Source organism: Lepidothrix coronata, unplaced genomic scaffold (assembly GCF_001604755.1).
Source record: "Lepidothrix coronata isolate B3197 unplaced genomic scaffold, Lepidothrix_coronata-1.0 Scaffold23, whole genome shotgun sequence".
Classification (NCBI taxonomy): Eukaryota; Metazoa; Chordata; class Aves; order Passeriformes; family Pipridae; genus Lepidothrix; species Lepidothrix coronata.
In genome coordinates this window covers 4,104,889-4,130,006 of record NW_016690203.1, presented here as the reverse complement: position 1 = coordinate 4,130,006, position 25,118 = coordinate 4,104,889, and the positions used below count along the sequence as shown (strand labels likewise).

The 25,118-nt window shown below is 40.6% G+C and overlaps 1 protein-coding gene across 5 annotated transcripts in view; it reads left to right on the top strand.

The window, feature by feature from the left end:
* JARID2 (jumonji and AT-rich interaction domain containing 2) overlaps nucleotides 1-25,118 on the top strand; it is a 216,471-nt gene that overhangs the window by 180,807 nt on the left and 10,546 nt on the right. For all 5 annotated transcript variants that reach the window (XM_017808492.1, XM_017808491.1, XM_017808495.1 and 2 more), the window contains exons 7-14: nucleotides 6,043-7,060; nucleotides 11,215-11,714; nucleotides 16,758-16,850; nucleotides 17,289-17,407; nucleotides 17,570-17,640; nucleotides 18,468-18,582; nucleotides 22,412-22,517; nucleotides 23,326-23,508. In XM_017808492.1, the coding sequence (XP_017663981.1) occupies nucleotides 6,043-7,060; nucleotides 11,215-11,714; nucleotides 16,758-16,850; nucleotides 17,289-17,407; nucleotides 17,570-17,640; nucleotides 18,468-18,582; nucleotides 22,412-22,517; nucleotides 23,326-23,508 (2,205 nt within the window). The remainder of the gene's footprint in view (nucleotides 1-6,042; nucleotides 7,061-11,214; nucleotides 11,715-16,757; nucleotides 16,851-17,288; nucleotides 17,408-17,569; nucleotides 17,641-18,467; nucleotides 18,583-22,411; nucleotides 22,518-23,325; nucleotides 23,509-25,118) is intronic.

The following is a 25,118-nucleotide window of genomic DNA, read 5'->3' as shown; positions in this document are numbered from 1 at the left end:
TTATTTGGTTAATTCTCAATGGGCCAATTAGAGACAATCTTTATTTGCTGGCATCTAAAGGTTTTTCTTCTAAGTAGGCTGACCTTGCCTGGTTCTTTATGCACCATGGCAATTTTCCCTTATCTAGTCATCAGTTTGAATGTCTGTCTTGTTTGCATCCTTTTGGATTTCTTTTTTGTGTTTGCCAGCATTGTATAGTCCTTGCTGTGACATGCTCTGTCATGAGGTCTTTGTGTTGAACAAGTTTCCCAAAATGTAAGGATGCACATCTTAATTCTTTTAACTTACTGGAACACTTGTGTGAAATACTTTAACGTTTTATCATCAAAGTCTGAATGGTTAAAATTGTTGTGAAAGTCAACTGCTGTCACTTGTGAAGGTAGTTCTGAAAGGAAAAAGACAGATGTAGAACAATTTGTCCACCATCCAAGTGATTTTGCTTTGTAGAGTATTAGATGTTTTCAGTTGTGCTACGCAAAACGGAGAAAGATTTTAAAGCAATGCAGTACAACCAACAGTCACACCACACACACACCCCTCACAAAGGGTGGTCCTCAAGCTTCAGAAAATAAGGGGGTTGTAAGTTGAGATGATGATTTTTTCTTTTTTTTCATAAAAGAAGGTTAGGCAGCTAAATTTTCTTCTGTAACCCACAGTAGCATAAGTACTTTCTTACCAATTTTAATGAAAATGTGGCTCTAACTAATTAAAGGTGGATTATACATTTTGCCTGACAGAAAGACTTAGCTTTGTCCAAAACCTTAGATTTACCAGTTATGTGATGTTGGTAAATTTCCTGCTGTTGTCCTGAAACTTTGACTTTTTCAGTATTTTCCCAAAGGAGACTTGTTTGCCTGGGGTGCCAGCCACATGTTCCTCCTTCTTCCACTATGCTTTTGCTCTTTGATGGCTGCTTTTACATGGTTTATCTGCATGCGTGTTTGTTTTGTGTGCGTTTGGTCTTATAGAAAATAAAGGCAGAATACTAGAAATTACCAGAGATTTTATTTTTTTACCCCTCTCTTTTTCTGTTTTTCTGCCTTGCCTTTCCTGGTGAACCCTTGCACTTGTCACGTGTTCCTTATCTCTCTTTCTTCGTCCTTTGCCATCTTTCCAAATCCTGTACTTCAAAAGGGTTGTGGGCAAAGGAAATGTAGTTCAATGGGGCCCTCTCTTGGCCTAATATGGTAATTTAACTCTGCAAAACTTATCAGTACAGAACTATTTTTATGAATGAATTTGAGATTGGTTGCATAACTTGAATTTCTTTGGGACCAAAACTGTTGTTAGTGTTGCTAAAGTTGCTCTTATCAGTGTGGGTTTTATCTATGTTTGTTGATTTTATTTTTTTGTGTATGCTTTTGGAGGCTGGATCCTTGGTGCAATGCAGAGGTGTGTACGTAGACCAGTTTAAACCCACCAAACCAATTGCTGCAAGACTATGTACTGGTCCCCTTTGTCTTTTAACAGACAACAACATTTAAAATCCATGTTTTACTGCAGGGCAAGTGTTCAGTAAAGCAGAGAAAAGAGTGGTCTGAAGACAAATATATGTCATCAAAACTGAGAACACAGCTGAAAAGCAAAGATAAGATTATTCATATCCCTAATTTCACCTTTAGCTCAAGACTTTGAGTCATGTGAGCCTAACGTCAATCGCTTTATTACTACAAGGTGACACAGCTAGTGGGTGAAGGAAAGGCTGTGGATGATGTCTACCTGAACTTCAGTTAAAGCCATTGACACCATCTCCCACAGCATACCAGGAATGTGTAGAAGGTAACAACTGACCAGCCAGAACTTCATATTGGTCAATGTGAAATCCTAAATCCACCTGTTGCTTTAATGGTGGGCTATGGCCATGTTGTTTTTTCCACTTTTTTTTTTTCCAACTGGAAGACATTTGTTGTAGCCGGTTCCACTTTGAAGTGTTTTCTGTTCTGGTCTACACAGTATGACTGTATTTTAAGCATTATGTCTTCCTCTCTGAAAAAAAAAAGTCAAAAATGCCTCTGGGCATTTGGTGAGGGAGGAGGGAGAAGCGTTTGACAACCATCGTGTTGTGTCTGCTGTAGAAAGATTATAGTTCTGAGGAAGTTTCCAGCAGTGTTTCATCCTTGTGGGGTCTCCTTGATTAGCAACCAGAAAGAAATAAGTGCATTCCATATGGTACTCTCAAAACCAAGTGTTCTCTATTTCAAGACCTGTTCATCATTGATAACTTCACCAAGTTTGAATAAAAACTTAAAATATTGAGCTTACCCTATCCTTCTCTAGGATTGGAGGTTAGATAGCTGAAGCTTATGTACACGTTCAGTTCAAGATTTGGCCTTGAGAGATCTAAGTGTTTGTTGTGTGGAGATATTCTAACCACTAAACAGTTGCTGGTTTTTTGTTGAATTCAGTTTGTATCTTGGCAGTTTTAGTTCTTGCCTAAAGCTTATGATGCTGATGGCATGTTTTCCTTTGAATAGGAGAAGCTGTGAGAATCTTGCCTTTCTCCATGAACACTTGTTCTCAGCCCCTGTGTCACCACCCCTTGCTGAAGGGGTGCCCTGGGTGGCCCTTCAGACTTCTTCAGGAAAGATCATAGGCAGGCTGGAGTGACAAGGTGCCTCCACACAGTCTGACTGGTCACTCTTGGGGTGTTGTCTTGAATGTACCTGACAGCACAGTAATATAGCTATAGCCTCCTGAAACCTTCTGAAAACCTCCTGTAGAGGAGGCTCCGCAACATCCATTGACAGCTTCTTCCTGTGTTTTCCTTTTCTACTAATGAACAAGCTTTTCTAGTTGTGTCTCAGATCATTGTTGTAGACAATTAAAGGGCTTTTTTGACCTCTCACTTCTCTCAGTGAACATAGAAAGAGCATTTACTGTCTCTTTTCAGAGGGACTCCTTATGCATCAGAAGACTGTTACAGAGTTGTCCCATAGTGATCTCTTCCAGAGTAATTAAACCCGGCTCCCTTGGCTTTTCAGCAACAATCTTGTTTTCCAAATACTCGAGCACTTTGTGCTCTTACAGATTTGCTCCTCTGTCTGAATTTTTCTCACGATGTGAGTCCAATTCTGGGTCCAGCTCTACTGAAGGAAGCGTGTACTCCCATCCCTGTCTCAAAGTGATTTGCATGCTTTGTTCTACCATTGCATTTTGCAGCTCACTATGGTCTCCAAATGTTATTCTTACCCTACATGTCGTTCCTAAAAAGAGCACTTCCTCTTATTGTAGAAATGTTCTGAAATAAGTTCTTCAAGATTGCCTTTGATTTTGATCTTGTCTCCAGAGCAATTACAGCCCCTTCCAGGTGTTTCACTGTCAAATTTTACGATACTGGAAATACTTGATAGAACCAAGGCTACAAGAAGTCCCTGCAGAATGACATATGAAATGCTCTCCCACTATAGGAGTGAACTATAAGAACAAAAACTTCTCTTAAGAATGACTTTAATCCCTTGTGAAGCTACTTTAGAGTAATTATGTCTAGGATGAATCTCAGGAGTTTGTTTGATGGAATGTCCCACGGGACAGTGACTGGAGTTCTGCTGAAGCAGAGGTGTGTCTTTACCTGCTCAGGCAGGTGTCTGTCAGAAGATGATTATATTTGCTCGATGTGCTATTTTGGCAAAACTATGGGTGGGTCTGGATTTGTTTTTTTGTTGTTGTGTGCTAGTCTGTTTGTTTTGAGTTTAACATTATTTTGTTATCATTTGTGTGTTTACAAAGTAGCTGTTTGATGATTTGTTCTTGAATTATTTTAGGATTTGAAGTTAGGGAGACTTTATTTGCTACCAACTTATTTCCACTTGTTTTGTGGTGCTTGATCTCTTCCATTGTTTGTTGTCTTCTGTTTTTAAAGTATTTTTAATTTGTTTTCTGTTTTGTTTTATATCTCTTGCTAAGTAAAGTTTCTTTAGCTCTGTGGCCTTTTTGATTTTAATGCATGCTTTTGCTGTTCCTATATAATTGCCCTTAGTAACATAATTGTGTTTCCACTTTTTACTGTGATTATTTTCTGATTTTCCAGTCGTTAGAGAACTTGTGAACTACCATAATGGTCTGTGCTTTGTTTGGTTTGGATTTTTTGCAGGTGGATTTTTCTTTTGTTTTGGTTTGGTTTTGTGTGGATTCTTTTTAACTCTGTTGTCCTTTCTTTACTGTTGCCACATCTTAGAAATAAAAACTCATTTCATGATCACTGTTACCCAGATTACCTTCCCCTTCTAGTTCTCAATCAATTCTTCTCTATTAGTCTAGATGAAATCTGTAATCAATGTTCCTGGCTGTTTATAAAGCCAGAGGTGTTCAACACTTGTTGTGACTGCTGCAGGCAAGAGGCAGTCTTGCAGTCTCTCAGCAGCTCTCTACCCATGAGTGTTCTGCAGCATGAAAAAGTACTGTGAAAGTTAAACCCAGGCTTCCATTTCAAATACAGTCTACTGCCTAAATTTCAAGGGAGATGGGTAAATGCCTTTCTGTTTGCAAGTGTTTGCTTTCCAGATGATATCTCATATATCTTTGAAAAACTCAAGGTAAAAATGTGTGTCATCAGTTAACTGGATTTTCCTTAAGTGTTTCTACCTCACAAGCACCAGAAGGACAAGAATATGGATGGTTTTTAAAAGGGCTGCAGCTCCTGCTGCGGCTTCTGGAACACAGAGGATAAAATACACACAGTAAATACACATACACAGAGACGTGTGTCTGTGTGTGCAGAATCTCCAGGTTCCAGTTCCTCTTTCATAAGTCACATAGCACAATACTTTGTCTCTATTTGATCCCTATTTTATAGCATCCCTACTTTTTGTAAGTGACTACAGTTCTTGTGTTTATTTGAGAGAAGCTGCCATGCTTACTGATTTGGCAAGGATTTTGAAATCCTGCAGGAGAAAGTATTATAACTGCAGGAATGGTGTTACTCACCTGAGTGCTGATGAGCGGTGATTGTATTCTATGCTTTTACTTTGAGCAGTTTTGTCAGTTGTTCCTGATTTTTGGATGTGTTTTTCTGCGCCAACAGTTGTTTAAGGAGGTGAGAAGACAATGTTTAAAGTTGTTTAAATGCCAAAATTTGTTTGAGGTTTGAACTTGAACTTTGTTGTCTTAGTAGTGGGGTTTAGCTTTGGCAGTGTTGAGCTGTCTCAATTCCCTTCGTAGTTGAGGGTTGCTTTCCGTGCTTAACACATCTTATAGTTAAAATATAAATTTTAGTTTCATAACTGGGCTTAACTGTCTAACAGAAAACAGTGGAGTCCAGCAATTTTAAGTTGCATTGACACAATATGATCTAATAGAATGTGTATCATCAAAATTGCCCAGATATCAAACTTAAAAATAAAAAAAATTCATTGGACTGCTGTATACATTTTCATTTCAAATTATCAACTTCAGCAATGACATGCCTGTCAAGATTTAATATGCATGACAGACTGGATCCTTCATGGCCATCCTGATCTGTTGGATGCAGTAATGTGTTCCATATCTCTTTTTGTATGTATGCATGTATAGACAGGAGGTTGGTTTGAATCTCAGTGTGTGTTTTTTGCAAAATGTGCACATTGCAGTTAGAGTAGAGTAGTATACAGTGGCTGCTTTGTCTGCTAAGAAGCAGTGAAATGTGTGTGCACTTAAAGGAAGTTGAGTGGGAGAGAAAGAGAGAGGGTGTCTGAGGGCCAGAAAAGGAGATAATGTTAGTTTGTAGATCATGCTGACTGTGTTTTATAATATGATAACAGGCATTCTGGTAGGCAAGAAAGAGAGCAGTGCAAGCTAGGGACCTCACCCTTATTACTGCCAAAGGCTTTTTTATTAATTTAAAAAAAAGGATTCTATTTTATTTAGTTATTATAAATGCCTAGTGCCCTGTCTTGCCTGCATGAAAACCATTATATGAAGATTGTACAAAAAGGCCAGGAGTCAGGACTGCAGAATATGGCTGTCCAGCAAATGGGACACTGGGGTTGAGTGGAAACATTATTAATTTACTTTTCTGTTTTCTGTTTCCTTCCTTCTGCTCCTCCTGCAACACTTCTGGCATTGCAGGTTTCTAAAGTCAACGGGGTCACTCGAATGTCATCTCCGAGTGCAAATGCAGCCAGTGCCAAAAAGATGAGAGAAGTCAGACCTTCACCGTCCAAAACTGTGAAGTACACTGCAACAGTGACAAAGGGAACTGTCACATACACCAAAGCCAAGAAAGAACTGGTCAAGGAAACCAAACTAAATCACCACAAACCCAGTTCACCTGTCAACCACACAATCTCAGGGAAAATAGAAAGTAGCAATGCAAAAACCCGCAAACAGGTGCTATCCCTTGGAGCATCCAAGTCTAACAATACCGCTGTTAATGGTGTAAAAGTCAATGGCAAGTTGAACCAAAAGACATGCACTAAGGAGGTGGGGAGACAGTTAAGGGAGGGGCTGCGCAATTCAAAGAGGAGGCTGGAAGAGACGAATCACATAGACAAGATACAGTCGCCCACCAAGAGAATGAAAGGGGCCGTCAACTTGGCAGAAGCTGCCAGCAAAAAGGCAGCAGTAGAAAAGCCTTTGCTGAATGGACACCTTAAAAAGGAAGTGCCAGAGAAGAGTTTGGAAAGAAATAGGCCGAAAAGAGCCACTGCTGGAAAGAGTACGCCAGGGAAACAAGCACATGGCAAAACTGAAAATGCCTCCTGTGAAAATCGTTCTACCTCTCAAGCGGAGTCCTTGCACAAGCCACAAGACTCAATGGGAAAGCACGAAAAGGGTAGTAGTAAGTCTGGGTGGGGGATGCTGGGGGAGATTCCCATCCTTAGGCCCTCCACCAAGGAATTTCATGACCCACTAATATACATTGAGTCAGTCCGAGCTCAGGTAGAGAAGTATGGGATGTGCAGGGTGATTCCTCCTCCAGACTGGAGACCTGAGTGCAAGCTAAATGATGAAATGCGGTTTGTGACACAGATTCAGCACATACACAAGCTAGGCAGGCGCTGGGGACCCAACGTGCAGCGGCTGGCCTGTATCAAGAAGCACCTCAAATCTCAGGGCATTACCATGGATGAACTCCCACTCATAGGTAAGGGCTGTGGTTTCCTTGGCCTTTTGCCGCTGCTTGTTAATGTCCGTATGCAGCCTTATACTCTGTTTGCCTTTATGCTTAACCAAACCTCTGTTCAATTAACACTGCAGAGCTCTAGATCTCTCTCTTTTATCCATTGGTCAGGCACGATGCAGGTAGGTTGTTGGAGAGCTTTCCAGGGAGACTTTATATTGCCATTTTCCTCCTGTCTAACCTGGGGAAAAAAAAATGCTGTGTGGTATTTTGTTCTCCAGATTTCAGGATCTTTCCTTTCCCTGCTGTTTATTTTTATAGGTAGTACAACTGTGGATATTGATAGCTTTGTTTTAAACATTGCCTCAGAATATTTTTTGGACCTTTCCAAACATGTTTTCCAAACAGGTTGCAGTGCTGCCAAGCTCTAATACATTTTTTCTCCCCCTCCTCCTTTAAAAGCATTTAACCAAAGGGGAAAGAAAATATCTCAGAACTGACTTCTGTTTGGGTACTCAGACACTTAAAATCACAAATTTGCAGTGACCTGCTGACATTTAACAACCATTAAGTGTCAAGAATAGGCAGTAAAATGTAGTTGATTGCAAAATGGAGGTTTCATTATTTCTCCCAGCAGGTGTCTGCCAGGGCTAATGCCTGAGTGAGAATCACTTATTTAACAGAATTCTTGGTTTATGGTCTGCTGTCAGATATGACACGTGACAAAAATGTGACAATAGTTTGTAAAAACATGACAACAGCAGCATACAAATGAACTATTGAATGAGCTACCTCCATCTCTAATGCCTTTGCAGCCATGACATAGTAAGAAACTTGTGTTTTCAATTTTTGTTAGCTCTTCCCTTTGTTTTTGAAGTGTTTTGAGTCAGAGCTCACAGGACCTGCATGTTGCAATTTGAGGCTAGAGTTTTGCCTTTGAGGCATTATCTGATCAGAGGCAGCTATCAACACTAGTTGAGTTAAAGAACACACTTTTCTGTTTAAACTATTCACAACACTTCCTCCCCTGCCCCGCTTTTCAAACTTTATTTTATATCACATATGGTAAGTGAGTGAAAATGCATGAAAGCACACAAAGAGATTGCATACCTTATGGGAACCAAGGCAAGGAACAACAGAGAAATAACAGAATTTAAGAGGGAGGAACAACAGTTAGCACTTTGTTGCAATAGCCGTGCAAAAACATTCACAGAAATCTGAAAATTAAAATCACTCAAGCAGCAATAAGTGAACATTTTATATGCCTAATGTATGCAATAGTTGTATGCTAATAGCAAAGAATAATGAATTAAATTTACATTGGCAAGAGAGAGAAGAAAATGTGCAAGACAGCTCGATTAACGCTCCTGGAACAATGTTAACTTTTTAATGAAATACCTTAACTTGGCATTAACATGGCATTACTGTTAATTATTTGTATTATTTAAGCACCTAAGAGCCTAATGAATAGGCAAGGCTTCTATTCTGCTGGGTGCCATATAACCACAGCAAACAGTGGTCTCTTATAAAATTTTCATTCTGTGTATCCTTTCTGTAGTTAATTTTCTACCTATCCTGTGTTTAAAATCAAAAGCAAAATGGAGAAAAGAAGCTGGAGATCATCAGTGTACAGAGGAAAAAATGTGTTGGTTCCAGCAGGAAACGTATAAAATAATCTGTGGTGATAAATGCACTCTTACTTAAGTAGACACGCATACATATCCATTCTTGTAGGGCCAAATCACATTTCCCTTGAAGTAAGTGGGAGTTTTGCCAACGCCTTGTGTAGCGCCAGCATTTGGTATTAAATGCATACCTGAAGATCTAAGATTTTTAAAATGAGCTTGCTCACTAAGCAATTTAAAAATAGTCCTAACTTAGGTAAATTAAGGTAATTAAAAACAAAATCATGTCAGACACTATTTCTGCATAACATATGCCAGACCTCCTATTTAAGCCATTTTGCTATAGGTGCAAATGAAGTTAGACCTCCTTTTTTGTTGTTGTTGGGATTTTTTTCCCTTGTTTTTTTTCCCCCCTTCAGTCTTTCAAGGAAAGTGTAAGCAGCATGCTTAGGTCAGTCCTGGAAAACATCAATGTGAGATATAAATGCTTCCAAAAGTTATGACTATGTGAAATGGAATTATAATTGAGACCATTTTGTAAACCTTAGCTGTAGGCTCTGGTTGAATAATGTGCTACTCGAGCTCCAATATTGCAGAGTGATTATGAGTGATCGTTCCATGATGCAGGAGAAAATCGAATTTCTTAAATAGGTCATAAACAGTGTTGAAACTAGGACCTTAAGATGGGTGTGTGCTGTTTGTCCCACTGGAGAGTGCATATAATGTTAAATCTGGACCACACTTCTTTCCGAGTTAGGAATATGTTATTCAACTTTATGTATGTTGCTGAATCTTTTGGGATGGAAAGCTCTCTTGAATTATGCCTTCATCTTATTTGTGACCTGCACATATAAAACACTAGACCAAAAAAGTAGAAGCCTGTAATAGAGGCCAGCTTGAAAGTTATGCTTATGTTATGTTATGTTTGGAAGATTAAAGAGGAGACAAAGAAAGCTTTTCAAACCCATTTTGGTTTTTTTTTTCCACAATGGTGTTTACCTTTTCTCAGCTTCAAGACTTAAACCTCTTTAGCACCACCCCCAAATTTACTGAATAGGATAAATCTGCTGCCTCATGGCCCTGCCTCCACCGTTATCATATGCCACTCAAAGCCTTATCCTTGGTCTTGGCTGCAGTCAAAATCCTTTCCTCCCTCCTTCACACCTTTGCTTAGTGCTGTGTGGGCAGCATTAATGCGAGCAGCCTTTGGTGTGCTCTGCCTCGATCTCAAACATTGCCATCCCAAAGCACTGCACGCAGATTTCCACTGCTGAGCCTCCTTTCCCACTGGATTGGCACAAGTGGTGGGAGAGGGGAAAGCAGAGGGAAGAAGGAAAACTGGAATCAGCAATGAAGCATCTGCGGTGCAGCTCAAGGTAGTTTGAAAAAAGTAGTGCTGCTTGCACTAGCAAGATGATATGACTGGCCCTGAAGATGCTGTAGCTGTGCATCCATCAGTAAATATTTACTATAATGCTGCTTCTTGCCCTTCTCTGTTGTGCAATAGCATTTCTGAGTGCTCTGAAAAGGCTATGGCATAATGGTTTTTTACTTTTCTGGAAGAAAAAGACAAAGGAAAGACAATGTGGCAGCAGAGATGTTGATGTGAATTTTGTATTAATTCTCTTTTTTCCTTGCTGAATTGTAGGTGGTCCGTTTCTTCACTCTTTCCACTGATGATTTATTTCTGTGCTTTGAGAGTATTTATGATGTTTCTTTTATTGTTCTTTGTCCATTTGGCTGCTTTTTATGCTGCAGTTTGTATAATCCTCCATTTTTATTTTTTGACTGGAGTGTGAAATGTGCTAGTCATCTTAAAACATACAAAACCAGAATGGACTATAAAATACGGATGGCCTCAGACTGGAAGAATAATGTGTCTGGAACTTTTTTAAGCAGTTGCAGGCTCCAACCCCAAACAACCTGCTGCCTCCCTTGGGTTTTTATAAGAATTTTTCTACCCATACTGAAATTAATGATGTTACCGTACTCCTCTTAAATAATAATTTTATTCGAGGTGTTATGCAAACATTAGATAATTGATGTTCTGCTTCCAGAAAGGGTAGGCACTGTCTTTTTTGATGGCCAGTACCCAGCTTGACACTTGTTTTGTTTCTTCCTGGTATAAACCAGATGTGGGACTGGTGGTGGGTGATGGCATGGTGGGCGTGTGGGCTTTTAAAGAGCTAGGCAACTCTCATCTCCCCCGCTGCTGGGTAATGACCAGGGGAAAGATGCAAGTCAGGGTTCTCTGAGAAGAGAAGGGAAGGAAAATCAAGGAGAAATGCAAATTTAATCATAGGCAAGGCTGTTGCAAATAGCAAAATATGGCCTGCCAAATGAATTAATTTAGCACAACAGGAGCATATGCCTGGCTTTAGCAGGATAGGGACAATTCTGCTCCGGTGCCTAGGTGACTGGAGCTGTATGAGGGGCATGTCCCACATGTGCCCAGCCTGGCAGCACACATGAAGCGAGCTGCCCACAGCTTTTCTAATCTACTCCTGTGTTTCCCTTTCCCTTCCTCTGCTGCCTGGCACATGTGGACCCCAGGAGGCTGCGAGCTCGACCTGGCCTGCTTTGTCCAGCTGATCAATGAGATGGGGGGGATGCAGCAAGTGACTGACCTCAAGAAATGGAACAAGCTGGCAGACATGCTGCGCATCCCCAAAACTGCACAGGACAGGCTGGCCAAGCTGCAAGAAGCCTACTGCCAGTACTTGCTCTCCTATGACTCCCTCTCCCCTGAGGAGCACAAGAAACTGGAGAAGGAGGTCTTGCTGGAAAAGGAAATCCTGGAGAAGAGGAAAGGACCTTTGGAGGGACATTCGGAGAATGCCTACAAGTTCCATTCCTTGCCCCGGTTTGAGCCCAAAAATGGACTCATCAATGGCGTGGTTCACAAAAATGGCTTCCGCAACAAGTTAAAAGAGGTCGACGTCCCACTGAAGACGGGCAGGCGGCGGCTCTTCGCTCAGGAAAAGGAGACCACGAAGGAGGACGAGGAGGATGAGGAGGGAGTTCTTAGCGACTTACACAAGTGTATATACAAGGTAATGGGGCAGGCTCTGCCTGTTTTGTTTTGTAGAACCGATGGTGCTGTCATCTGGGTGCAAACCTGCTGGCTCAGAGGAGCTACTGGGTTGCAGTGCCACCTCAAAGGCAGTAGTTATCACGGTTGCTCTTCGAGGATGTCTGGGAAAGCTCAGAGGCATTATTGTCATAACAAGATACACTGGGCTCTGCCCCCCTTCATCTCCTTGTAAGAGGTTCCCTGAATATCTCTGCCCAATTACCCTTCCAAACACAGATTTTATTTTCATTTTCTAGTGACATTTAAAATAACGTTCTGCTTTCTCATTCCTGCTTCTTGCAAATCTCTTGTTGAGTGAAGTAGTGCTCCACATCAAAACTAACATCACTAGAAATACTACTACATTTAGGAAGGGCAAATTGAAATACAGACAATATTTTCATCCACAGTGCCAGATTTTACTCAGCACTAACAGTCACATGGACACTTAGTCCTCCACATATCAAGTACATCCATTTACAAAGGAATGCTGACTCCTTCACTGTATTTTATTTGGCAGTCTGCTACTCTGGAGCAGGACTTGGCACTGCAACTCGCAGTGCAATTTTGAGTTAAGTTGAATTGTGTAGCTGTGCTCTCAGAGAAATACAGCATTGAGTGTCTGTGCCCAGTAAAGGAATACACTGTTCTTCCCCTTCCAATCTTGCTTCCATCACCAGGAAATGAAGCCAGATAGCCCAAAATGACTTATTGTTAAGCTATTTAGGGACTGCATGAGCTCATGACTTGAGCTTTAAGAGCTCGCTTTGGGTTTCTTTTGCAGCCTGTTACGATTTGTCAGCACAAAAATTATTTTACTTGGGGACTCTGGTCTCAATCTCACCTTTAAAAAGCAATCTCTTTGCCATGCTGCCCTTGGAGAGAAGCTTATCTAATGACAGCAGCTTTTGTGAATAATGAAGTGGCATTTCTGTGCTTAATATCCTGTGCTTAATGACAGTTAAATGAAAAATATAATACAACTTACCCTGACTGCTGTATGAACAACCTCAAACTTCCTAGGGAAATGCCTCCTTTGTTTCCAGTGCAAGTTCCATTTTAAAGTTTAGAAGACACAAAGTCAATCAAAAAGCAGGATTGGGATTTCTGAGAAGCATCCTGATCGGACTTAGAACATAAAAAAAAGCAAGCGAGCAAAATGCAGCTGGTATAAGCAGCCTGAGTCTGCTGAGCACCAGGCGTTTATTCCAAAAGGCTGAGAGCTCCCAGAATTACTGCTACCACCCAAAAAGCACGGGCAGTACTGACAGCAGCAAACTCTGTATAAGCCTGACAATACCCGATAGAAATACTTTTATTCTGAATATAGAAGCTGTTAGAGAAGACCATCGCTGTGCCTGTGGGCCAGCGCTCTCCCCACCCACCAAAGCAGCTGCCGCACGCTCGGAAAACACCTTGAGTTGTCCACTGTGGTACCAGCAGCTTCCCAGACACTGAGGCTTGCCTGTTTTGATCCTATCCCACGTTCATCTGCAGTGCAGAGGCTGGGGACTGCTGTCACAGGTGATGGACTGGGGAGAAAACAGGAGGAAGCAGGTGGGTTTCTGAGAGAGCCCTGCTGTGAAGCACCCTGTGGGACCCTGGTCAGCCTCCGTGCAGAGACAGGAATGTATTTTCATTTTAACAGCACTCAGGGGAAAGCACTGTGGAAGGATTGGTTATGTCACTTAAAACAAACCTCAAGACGCAGAAATTATGCAGCAGTTTTGATGTACCAGAGCAACCCACAAGACGTAAAATTACTATAGTTCACTACTAGGCTTTTTAGTAAGACTGAGGAAAGGTGGTGCTGGCACCAGATGTAAGCAGAGGATGTTTCATGGCATTTAATGAAACAAGCCTTTTAATCCTGCATCTGTGAGGGGGAGAGTGTTCTTTACCTATTAACATGTTTCTGAAAAAATTTGAAATTTGATTAACAGGCCATGCCCTCATGTTACAGTTTCCAGAGATGATGGGATTGTAATGGTTCCTTTCTAAAGCACATTGCTAATTCTATTTAAAAGTGAAAACCACACACAAAACCAAAAATGAAATCCCATGCCTTTGATAAATACCTAGGCCAATAGTTTGAGAGCTGGAGCAGAACGTCACAGTCATATGGCTGTAGTCCAGTTTAGGCCATAAAGTCTATGCTTCAGACTATGAAGAGATTTCACACAGTGATTTCTGCACTCAGCACGTGCTTGAGCTGTTTTTAGAAAGAGACATCCAGTCTTCCAGGAGCAGTTACCACCATATCACATGTCAAGGTTAGAGTAAATCTCCTGTGTTTGGCTGACTTTCTGCCAGGGCTTCCAAATTATTTTCAGTGTCTCTCCTTTCCAGGCTGTAAGACCTGCTGTGCTTTTAAGTGTGTGCTGCAGGCTGCTGCACTTGCTCACTTTACTCCTAAATATATGGCTTTTCTACCTGACTAATAAAATGCCGTAATTTCTAAGTGTGTGAAGTAAGCGAACATCAAAGAAGGATATGATGCAAGATTTTCACTCTGCTCTTCTTTCCCCAATTTTAGCTCTGAAAATACTTAAAAAATCTTTACTGGAGCTGACTGAAAGCAGCATTTGTTTCCGTACAGAGCAATATGACAGTTTATTAGCAGACCCATTAGAGGGACACACAGAAGAAATCACCAGCACAAGTTTTGCCACCCCTCACATGAAACTGTCCTGGAAATGCTATGCTGAGGTCTCTTCAGCAGGGACTCAGCATTTTCAGGCTCCACTTAATAGGAGTCATTCCTTTCCACCTGTGACTGTTGTAAAATCTCTGGTTTCTGCTCATATTTATGCTTGCTTTAATGTCTTTAACATTCATAGCGTTACAGTGTCCTTCTCTTGTGCCTCCAGGCTCCAGGCTTGGTGGTGGTGATGCTCTCCCTGGGTTGGCTCTCACAGCCTCTGCAACAGACATGAGAAGAATCAGGAGGGGAAACAGGAGTTTCTTCCTCTGTCTTATTGTCACAGCAACAGAGACTCTGCTCTGTAGCTTGAAGCTTCCAGGACAGTTGTTGAACTGCTGAGATATCTTTCAGGGTGTTGGAAAGGGTATTTTCAGCAATTCAATTCCTGTTCTGGTTAAAATGCTCCATTACTGCATTTTAAATTATTTTCTGAATTGGTATTAGAAAATTTTACAAGATCCCTCAGATTAAAAAAAAACAACCAAACAACATAAACAGACAACAAAACCCCCTCAACCATTTAATTTATGTTACAGTTTTTAGGAGACTAAAAAGATATGAAATTCTTAATAGGGAAGAAATCGATATATGCGATTTTAAACATTTGAAGTGTTTAGTTTTTCCACTTTCTTTTTTCTTGCTTGCTGTATATCTAAAAAAATGAACATGGTTAGTCTTGGAAGATCAGTCTTTTTTTTTGTTTGTTTTTCTGTATAAGATGAGAGAAGGGCAAGTTAATGAAATGAGGAAGCTGCTGCAGAGCGTGTATTGGTTTGTGAGTGGTGAAGTCTGTGTCCATGTGTGATGACTTGGTGCAGGCCCTGCATTTTACAAGCAGTTTTGTTGTAAAAGGCTACCTCAATAAACGATTCATGAGGGCATTAAAAGAAGAAGGAAATTGCTTATTGGATCACAGAGAATCCAGCTCTGAAGTTTATGGGAATCAGTGCCCTAGGCCCTGGGCATTTCACAGACTTTTTTGTTAAACCTAATTATGCTGCATTCAATTAAAAAAATGACAATGTTACAACCATATGAGTATGGCAGAGTGATAGACTTGGCCCCTGGGGGAAAAGCTGCTTGTATAGTTCTTTCTAGTTTACTCTTGGATATAGTTATTAAGTAAATTAAACACAAGAAAAGAATGAGGTGGTTTGGCAGATCTGTTTCATAATTGAAAACCTAGAAAGGTAATAGTCCGAGTAATAAAGTGTTCATTTATGCAGAGTTTTTAAGTCTGTGGTTGCTCAGATGGACAGCTGGTGGGTACAATGGGAGTTAGAGGAAGGAGCAGTAGATCTGGTGAGGGAGCAAATATATATTCTATTCCACATTTGCAGAGCAATTCTGGTCTCTGCCTGCAGCAATGCCCTCAAACCAGTATGGCCACAGCACTTGTTGTGGTCCTTGCCACCTCTCATGGCTTCCCAGGGTGTTTCTTCTGCCGTGGGGCAGAGAAGACAATAGAGTTGTTACTGTCTGGGCACACCAGTATGTCTGGGCTGAAAGGAGCAAGTGGCTTCTGGTGCTCTTGCCTTCAAAGCTGTCAGACAAGGCTTCCCAGAGAGTCTGGTGTTGTAGGTATGCATGAAAGCAGGTGTCTGGAAACTTTGGTACAGCTCAAGCAGAAAACCAAATCGGATCCTCTTCTCATAGAGCAGCAGTGCCAACAAAGAGTGCACTCATTCAACAATTTTATTGTGTTTTCCTTTTCTCAACCTTGTAATAACAGGTCCTGGTTCCTTGCATTGGAACTGCTTTTAGTGAATTAAGCATAACTGGTTTTTTTAAGCAGGTGATTACAATCATCTTGGTAAACTCTACTTTTTGTGACCACTTTCCACTAGATACAGTACTAGTTTAATGCTGAACATTTCTGTGAATTTTTGAAGTCTTTTTCAACTGTTTCTCTATATAGAGTGTGTAGCCACATGGTCCTTGGATCGCGTATTTAATTTGATTGTAAAGTGCAGGTTGACTGCCTACTGGGTGTTTTGCAACCTGTCATAGGAAGCTGGGCTCTGTCCATCTTCTGTATTATCGAATACTGAGCGTTGTGCTGGACAAAGCAGTGTTCCTTCTGGGAACATTCAGTTGGCCTTTTGGGTGATTGGTTTGATGAGTTGATGTCATTAAATTTCTCTGTCTTCTGATGTATTTTCCCTCAGATACAAAATGAGCTTTAGACCTACACCTCTTCTGGAGACATTGTCCTTTTTCCCTTTGTTGTCACCTGGGATTGAACCTGTAAGGAAAAGAATGAGGACAGGGGGAATGGAGACTTTTTTTATTTTCACTTTTAATTTTATTTTTCCACAGGGTAGGTCTGTTTCTTTAACAACCTTCTACCGAACAGCAAGAAACATCATGAACATGTGCTTCACGAAGGAGCCTACAGTAGCTGAAGTAGAGGTGAGGCCAACTCAAGGGGTGGTAAAAGTTTTTATTTCAGGGCATTGAGTATGGGGACTCAGTATAGTTGACCATCAAGCATTACCGTAATCAGCGTAAGGCTGTCTAGTTTGGGAGAAAAAGAAGTGGTTAGATAGACATGGTGCTGATTCTTCCTTTTTAATTTTTTGAACATTTTTAATAAAGGTGTTGATGAACTGAGGAAGAGAAAGAATTCTTAATCTGACATGTACTGAAGCACAGGAGCCAAGAGGATATAAATTCTGTCTTCCCAATTCATCGTTACTTTTAATAATTTATATTCTTATTTTTAAGCGGTGTTTTATGTTGAATTACATTGAGGTCACGAAAGCCCTGTAAATTTCTGGGGCTTATATTTTAATGAGAGATATCTTGTTCAGTGAATTAAAAATGCATTACTGCTTTCTCTTACCACAGCAAGAATACTGGCGGATAGTGGAACAGAAAGATTGCCATGTAGCAGTGCATTGTGGAAAAGTAGATACCAACACCCATGGGAGTGGTTTTCCCGTGGGAAAGTCTGAACCATTTTCAAGGTACGATCACCAAATCCATCTGTTTTGTCCACTTGTTCCAGTTGCCCTGTTGTGCTGAGCAGAAGTGGGGGCACGAGGCCAGCAGGGCAGCTTGGCACTGGGGGTGTTGGCACTGGGAATGTGCACTGACACATGTCTGCCTCTGTATCACCCCTCAAACAGGCATGGGTGGAACCTCACAGTCCTTCCTAATAATACAGGATCCATCCTGCGACATCTTGGTGCTGTGCCTGGTAAGCAAGTTGCTTTCTTATGTTTTCAGCTGGTGGAACTGTCCTCTGAATGTGGTGATTTAGTCACCAAAGGCTTCTCCCTCTTTCTGGCCCCTCTCTTCACCAGCTGGTTGAGTAGACATCCGGTTGTATGTAGCAGGTGGTATGTAAAGGAATGAAGGCAGGCATGCAGATAAAGAACTGATGAATAGTTGAGACCGCATTCCTGGCAGGAACCTGTTGTACTTGCAGTATCCCTTGTTGCCAGTGTATCAGTGTTCTTTTGTGTCAGGGCGATGAAGGACAGAGCCATGCAACTTCCTGTCTTGCAAAATGCAGTCTGTAGCACTGGGCAAAGCAGCATACACATTTTCTAAATGAATTGTCATGAGTGCTCCAGCTGCATATACACCATTGTAATTTACTGGTAGAAACATTAGCTGAGAGTATAATAGAATCTCTTGTGCAGGTGTTGAACCTGAATAAACCACTTGGGAAACAGGATACCTGTTTAAAAGTTACATGGATGCTTGACAACATGACGCAACCTCCTCTGATCAATGGCATTGAGCTTGAATTATGGGTATTTGTAAATTCTCAAAAAAAATAAAAATTTTATACAGCTGTTAGAAAACAAGTATGTTCAAGGGCACTGTAATTGGTCAGTAGATATTTTCTTAGTGGAAAATGCTGAGTTTGTTAAATTATTCCCTCTGATAGGAACACTTAAAACTTCAAGGGTCAGCTCACAGGTAGAATAAGATTTTCAACTTAACTGCCCCCTCAAACTGTCTTTTAATTACAAACTGCAGTTACTCAAAACTCATTTTTCAATCTCTCTGTTTTAGGAGTGACAATTCCTTGGCTAAATATTGGCATGGTCTTTTCTACCTCATGCTGGTCTCGAGACCAAAATCACCTTCCATACATTGACTACTTACACACTGGTGCTGATTGCATTTGGTAGGTACTCCTGTATTTTGTTTTCTTCATATTGATTGCAGTCACTCTCTGTAGGCTTGTATTAACAGGAGTTTGTGTAGTATCTTTTGCATGAGTATATCTCACCTAGAAGGTCCAGTTTTAAGGGGAAAATGTGGTATAAACTTAATGAGATGAAACAGCCCTTCCTGAATTCAGTGCATGTGTAGTACTGCAGATCATGATGATTTAGTTTGCAATGAAAGATGATGGAGGCATGATGGAGAAAGCAGGTGCTGCTGTCATGTCATGCGCCTTTCAGCCAGGCTTCTGTGATATCAGTGTTATTACCCAAGAGCATCATCAGTGAAAACAATGAATGATAAGTTATGTGACTGTGTTTCTTAATTAGACAAAATGCAATAAACAGAGAAAAAAAGTTATTTCAGTGGTGCTTCCTTGCAAAGGTGAGGAGCTGGTTCCATTTTAGCAGTTCCAGTGGTTCCCCTCTGGAACTTGGAACTCTGGGAGCCTTTGACTCCTCATGTGGTGTGACAGAAGGAGGTCTGCAGGGTCCCCTTTGCATCCAGAAGTCCCCATGGTGGCAGTGGCATCACTGTCAACTGCTATTTATTCACCTGCTAAGTGTGAACTCCCACGTTTCTCAGATGCTGCTGATGTGCTGATCCAGCTGTCACTGGGAAAGCACATGGCCCAGAAAAAAGGATTTGAAATCTGGAGAAAACTATTAAGGCAGGAATCTCCTCTCTCTAAATATTTTAAGTTGAATAAATGTTCTGTATGCGATCATATGAAAGGGTAAAGGTAAATGCTGGATTATGCTGCAGACTTGAGAGTTTGTTGCTTTCCGTCATAGGCATTTCATGGCTCCTCTCCCTCTTCTGTGAATCATGAATCTGTAATCTTTTATAATAATATTCTATCAGGGCAAATTGCTGAACAAGCTATGTTGTCCTGAAGCTTAGGTGAGTCTGTTTCTCTCTGTAACATTAATCTAGTATTAAATGACAGTAAATTCCAAACAGAAGGCATTCAGGAATCCCCTAATTGAGTTCTGAGGCCATGCTTCATACTGTGTGTGTCTAAACATGTGCCTTTTGGGATTGAACAGACTTGAATGCAGACAGTCCAAATTTTAGGAAAGGCTACTTTTTCTGGTTTTCCAAGCCAGGAGGAATAGAAGTAAAGAAGGCATTTGCTTTCTCTTGATGAACTTATTTATACACAAGTACATACTTTAAGGTGTGTTTATGATGATTGCCTTGATGAAACAGGGATAGTAAGCACAAATAACTCATAAGAAGGAAGAGAAACTCTTTTGTCTGTAAAGGCTATTCTTCAGCAAGGCTGCCAGATTGAAGTGTCAGGCTAATATTCATTAGCTCATTACAACTTTTAACAGTGCAATAAAGTACCAAGCTTTATTGAGGAAAAGATTAATTTAATAACTCTAGGTCTGGCATAATATTTGGAGTACCCTGACAGCATTGCTTTCAATGGCTGCTTCAGGGATAACAAAGCAGGCCACTGGGCACCAAAGCTCTCCTCTGTCTTGCAAAGTCCACCCACCATCCAGGAATCTTACCTTCTGAGGACAGATCCCTGTGGTACTAAAACCTGTGGTACTTCATTTACCTTCAGTTTGCTCACCTCACTCTAATCTCTCAGGTTTTACCTCCTGGAGAGTAAACAGGGGAGAACTCAGGGCAGAGGTCAGTGACCTAAGCTTTTTATTCTGGAGGGATCCTCAGTGCCCATTAAAAGAGAGAAGAAAATCTTGTTCTGCCTAAGACATTCCGAAGTCTATACCGGTGACTCGCTTCCCATTTTTATAGGTACATCAAGAATTGTAAATGAGTGAAATTGCAGCATAGACCAGTTGCAAAGGATCTTCGTTCCTCTCAGTCCTGCCCTAGTACTCAGCTAGTTCCATGCACTTGTGTACTGCCCCTCCTCTTCACACATCCTTTCCATGCCTTTTTCTTGCCCCATATTATGAGGGACTGCATGCTTGAATCTTTTGTCTATTCCAGCCATGTTTTCTGACTCTAAAAGAAAGGACTGCGTTCTGCCACATTCTGGGTTCAAATTTAAAATATTTTCATCACTGTTTCAAATCTGTTATTGTAGTGTAACTAGAGTAATACACTACACGTGTGGAGGTGTTCTAAAGCTGCAGTGTTAGCAACACAGGTACTGCATAGTACTTGATACGTGGCATGCATTTAAAATTGCTGTTGGAACTTGATCCTTATTAAGATGAAGTTCTTTCACTTCACCTCTCTCTAACCCTAGGATTTCTTAGCAAGGTCCTGACCATTTTCAAAATATATATAAGGAGTCAATCTGTGTACAGCTGGGCAACCAGTTCATTTGAGCTCTTACTGTGGTTACAATTAACTGTAGGAGTAGATAATGTCATGTCTTCTGGCTCTTGGCTTGAAAATCAACAAGGACAAATCAAAGTCATCATCAGTACAGTGAACAGTAACAAGAAGTTCAAAACATAGGAAGTATAGCCTCCTACACACTCATCAATCAGGATAATTCTGTATGGCACACATGGAGTTAATGTTAGTGCATGTTATAAGCAAATATCCTAACAAGGTCTGTAAGGCCAGCAGAACACTTTATGAAGTTGCTGGAGAGACCAGATGAATGGCAAGAAAACTGCACACTTTCCTCCAAATCTTTCCACCTTTATTCTCTTGTTTCAAGTTTGGAAAAATGGCTCCATGTGTGTATCTGGTATGGGGCAAGTGGACTCCAGGTTGAGGTCTCATTCCTTAAAGTGAACTCATAAGTCATGATAAAGCTGGAGATGCCTGAGCATAACAAACCCAAATAAAATAATGTCACAGATAAAGCATAGCATGGCAGCAACTCAAGGCAGGTTTGAGAATCCCAGGATTTGCACTGTTTCCCACCAAGCTGTGCTATGCAGTTCACAGTGTCATCAAGTACCAACTACCAGATCTTGGGAACAGGTATCTTCAGATGGACATTAAACCATTACCACTCTGACAGGGTGCAGGCAAGAGCAGTGACTAATCGTCACCATATTGCCTCCCTGCAGCCAGAAAAATAGCAGTTCTCTGGATGTGATGAAGCCAAGACCCGCGACTCCTATGTTATTTCTTGTCACTTCTGCTTAGGGAGCACTGCTGGCAGTGAGCAGAGAGAGGACAGCTGCTTCCTTGGCTTCTGAAGGAGAGGAGGATGTGCAACTTGGCGTATACCCAGCAGAGTTTTAAATCTCTCTTGCTGCTTTGGCTGCTCTTAGTCAGGTCTTTTGTTGCAAGGGAGAGGAGGGATGTGAAATTCGTTTAGTAGGCAAGGCAAGAAGGTCTTAGGCAACTCTGTGTCCTAAGGGTAGAAAGGATTTGCAGTTTCTTGACTGTTACAAACAGAAAACATTATTAAATGTGAAGATCTTTTTGGTTGATGCACAGGTAATAAATACAACCATTTACTGTAAAGATAGCAGAACATATATTGGTGCTCATGAGATGCAAAATTCTGCCTGTAATTACCTGGTTTGGTGCTGTCAAGATGAACATCGGTTTCTTGTCGGTTTCTCTCCTCTGATTCTACAGAGCACTGAGTTTTCACATTTCTGTTTTGGGGATTTTGTGTCCTTTGATACCTAGTGAACACCATCAGACTGAGTCTAAATAAACAGCTTTCCTTCAGTCCTCAGTGTTTTACCAAAAAGAACTGTGTGGGAAAGCCTCTGTTTAATTTCTTTTTTTTAATCAATGTCCTGGTCTGAATTGCCTGTTACTGTGTAGCTGTGGACCATTATTTACTCCACAGTAAATCTTTCTCTTTTCCTCTGACAAAACAACAGGTATTGCATTCCTGCTGCGGAGGAGAACAAACTTGATGATGTGGTACATACCCTGCTGCAAGCCAATGGCACTCCAGGGCTGGAAATGCTTGAAAGTAATGTAATGGTAAGTTAACACTGGGAGAGGTGTTCCCACTTAAGAACCCAAGGCTAATCATGAAGCTGGTTGGTTGGGGATTTATTTTGTTTTCTTATTACACTACGGTGATGCAGAGGGTGTTGTTAAAATTTGGCTACTTCCTATTTGCAATGTTTAACAACATGGCATTTTTCTAACAAGGCTCACATAAAAATAAATATGACAGTGGAAAATGTCCATTTTTAATACTATCCATAATGTATTTAACCTCACAAAGGGAGTGGTTTTTAATCAATTAATCTTCTGTGATTGACATTTTATGATTCCAGAATGGTTAGGAGAAGCCTAATACTTCAAATATTTTTGGCTCCTTTCTTTATTTTGTGGATAATGATTTCCATTTAGTGTATTTAAGTATAAATTTGGGAGCCCATAAGAAAAAAAAAACCCTCCCTCAGCTATCTGTGTTAACATCTATCAGAAGTGTTATAGCAAGGTGGATTCAGTGCCAAGTTGGAAAAGACCTAGATGGAAAACTGAATGGCCTGCATTACTTTCTGTAGTAGTAGACAGTGTTTTTTTGAGGCTTTGTGTTTGAGATCCTTTGGCAAGTATAAGTTTAAAATGTTAGTTCCAGAAGAGCCACTTCTGTAATCCTCAATCCTCACTGCTGAGCTTTGGTATGTGCAGAAGGGATGAGAGAAAGTGAACAGAGCAGTTTGCTCCACAAGCAGTAGCATGTGGCAGTACCCAGAAAGGAAGGGGATCTAACTACAAAATAAAGTTCTGATTGATTGTTTTTCTTTCTTTTGGGTTTTTTTTAATGTCTTTCTAGATCTCCCCGGAAATCTTGTGTAAAGAGGGGATCAGGGTGCACCGTACTGTACAGCAGAGCGGGCAGTTTGTTGTCTGTTTTCCTGGATCCTTTGTGTCCAAAGTATGTTGTGGCTATAGTGTTTCCGAATCGGTGCACTTTGCTACCACCCAGTGGACAAGTATGGGCTTTAAAACAGCCAAGGTAAGTTGAGCAAAGGAGTTAAAATGGATTCACGGCCCTGCCATCTAAAAGGACAGCAAAGCAGACATTCCAGGATCGATAGCATTGTGAGACTAGTACAACTACGTCTGTTTTTCTGGACTATTAAATAAATAAAAAAATGAAAAAAAAAATTCTGCAAGGCATAAGACGATCCAATGTTTTCAAAAAAGTGAGTTGTTATCTGACAGCTACAGACTTCTGTATGTGTGAAAAAATTCAGAAGATTGTTATGCCTGCAGACCAGTTTGCAAGCAAGCTTTTCAAAAATCCCTTCAGAGCTAATGATGATACACTGTAATATGCTTACTAATTTTTTTTTACGTGATGTTTTCTAGAACCTTTAGAATCTCAGGTGCAAATATCTGAATAACTGTGCTTGTTAGCTCCTATGATAGGCAGAGTCAGTTAATACTCACAGCTTTATTGCTTGTTTTTCTCTGCCCCTTCATTCAGGAAAAGCTGTTGATCAGGGCAATTTCAATTTTAATCGACTTGAAAATCCTTAGGTTCACTGACCAGCCCATCCAATACTAGATGTAAATAAATAACCTTCCCATTCCCTTTTCACATAACTAACGGAGGCAAGATGCCCGCAGAAACAGGTGAATTGTCCAGTCATCCTGATTCTGACAACATTTCTGTGTTCTTGGACAAAGAATATATGTCACTAATTGGGTTCCCAACCTACTCAAATACACTATGGCTTACAGATACTATTTTGGTAGTGTTTTATAGCTAAGTCACTAGTTAATGATCATTTACAGCTGCAGACCAAGTGGTTACTAAGTAATTAAAGGTGATATGTCCACAGTTAGGTTTGGTTCTTTAGGGTTAATGGAATTCTTCCAGCCTGGTTATACTAATTGTATATTAACTTAGTTTGAAATAAAAGGTTATTTTATTACATATTTATTTTGTTGGGGTAAGGTGGGAATTGTGTATATATATAAAGTAAGGCATAAGAATCCTGAGCTAACCTTTTCTGTCTGAACATACACAATTATATTAACTCCATATGCTGTATTTATTGCTCTACTGAACACTTGTTTGATATCGTGGAAATGCTACTCCTGTAAGAGACAGAAATCACTATGCAGCAATTAAAAAGCTCTTGGTGCCTCAAATTTTGAAGAACAGTTTCTTTTGATTAATTTTTAAGAGCTTTGCACTGGGTAAATATAAGCTGACTGAAAATCCAGCAGATTCCAATCTATGATAGATAACCTGCCTTGGAAATTAAAGTCACAGCTCTCACAAACTTTACAAGAACCACAGATAACATGTTTATATCAAAAAGCCTCTGGAAACACCTACTGCATTGTTCTTTTTCTCCTCTTCATTCTCCCCCCCTTCCATTTCTCCCCCCCTCCCATTTCTCCTTCTCTCCTCAAGCTGTCTTATGTTCTTAACTCCCTTAAATTTTGAAAATTATTCTATGGTTCCTTCACTTTGACAAGGCACTTTGCCATCTTCAAAGGCTGGCTGGGATTGTGCTTTTCAGAGGTGGTGAGATGTTCTGTGTGATGAGCAAGATTCTCCTTTTGGACTGTTAAATGAACTTTCGATAAACAACTGTACCTTCCCACCTG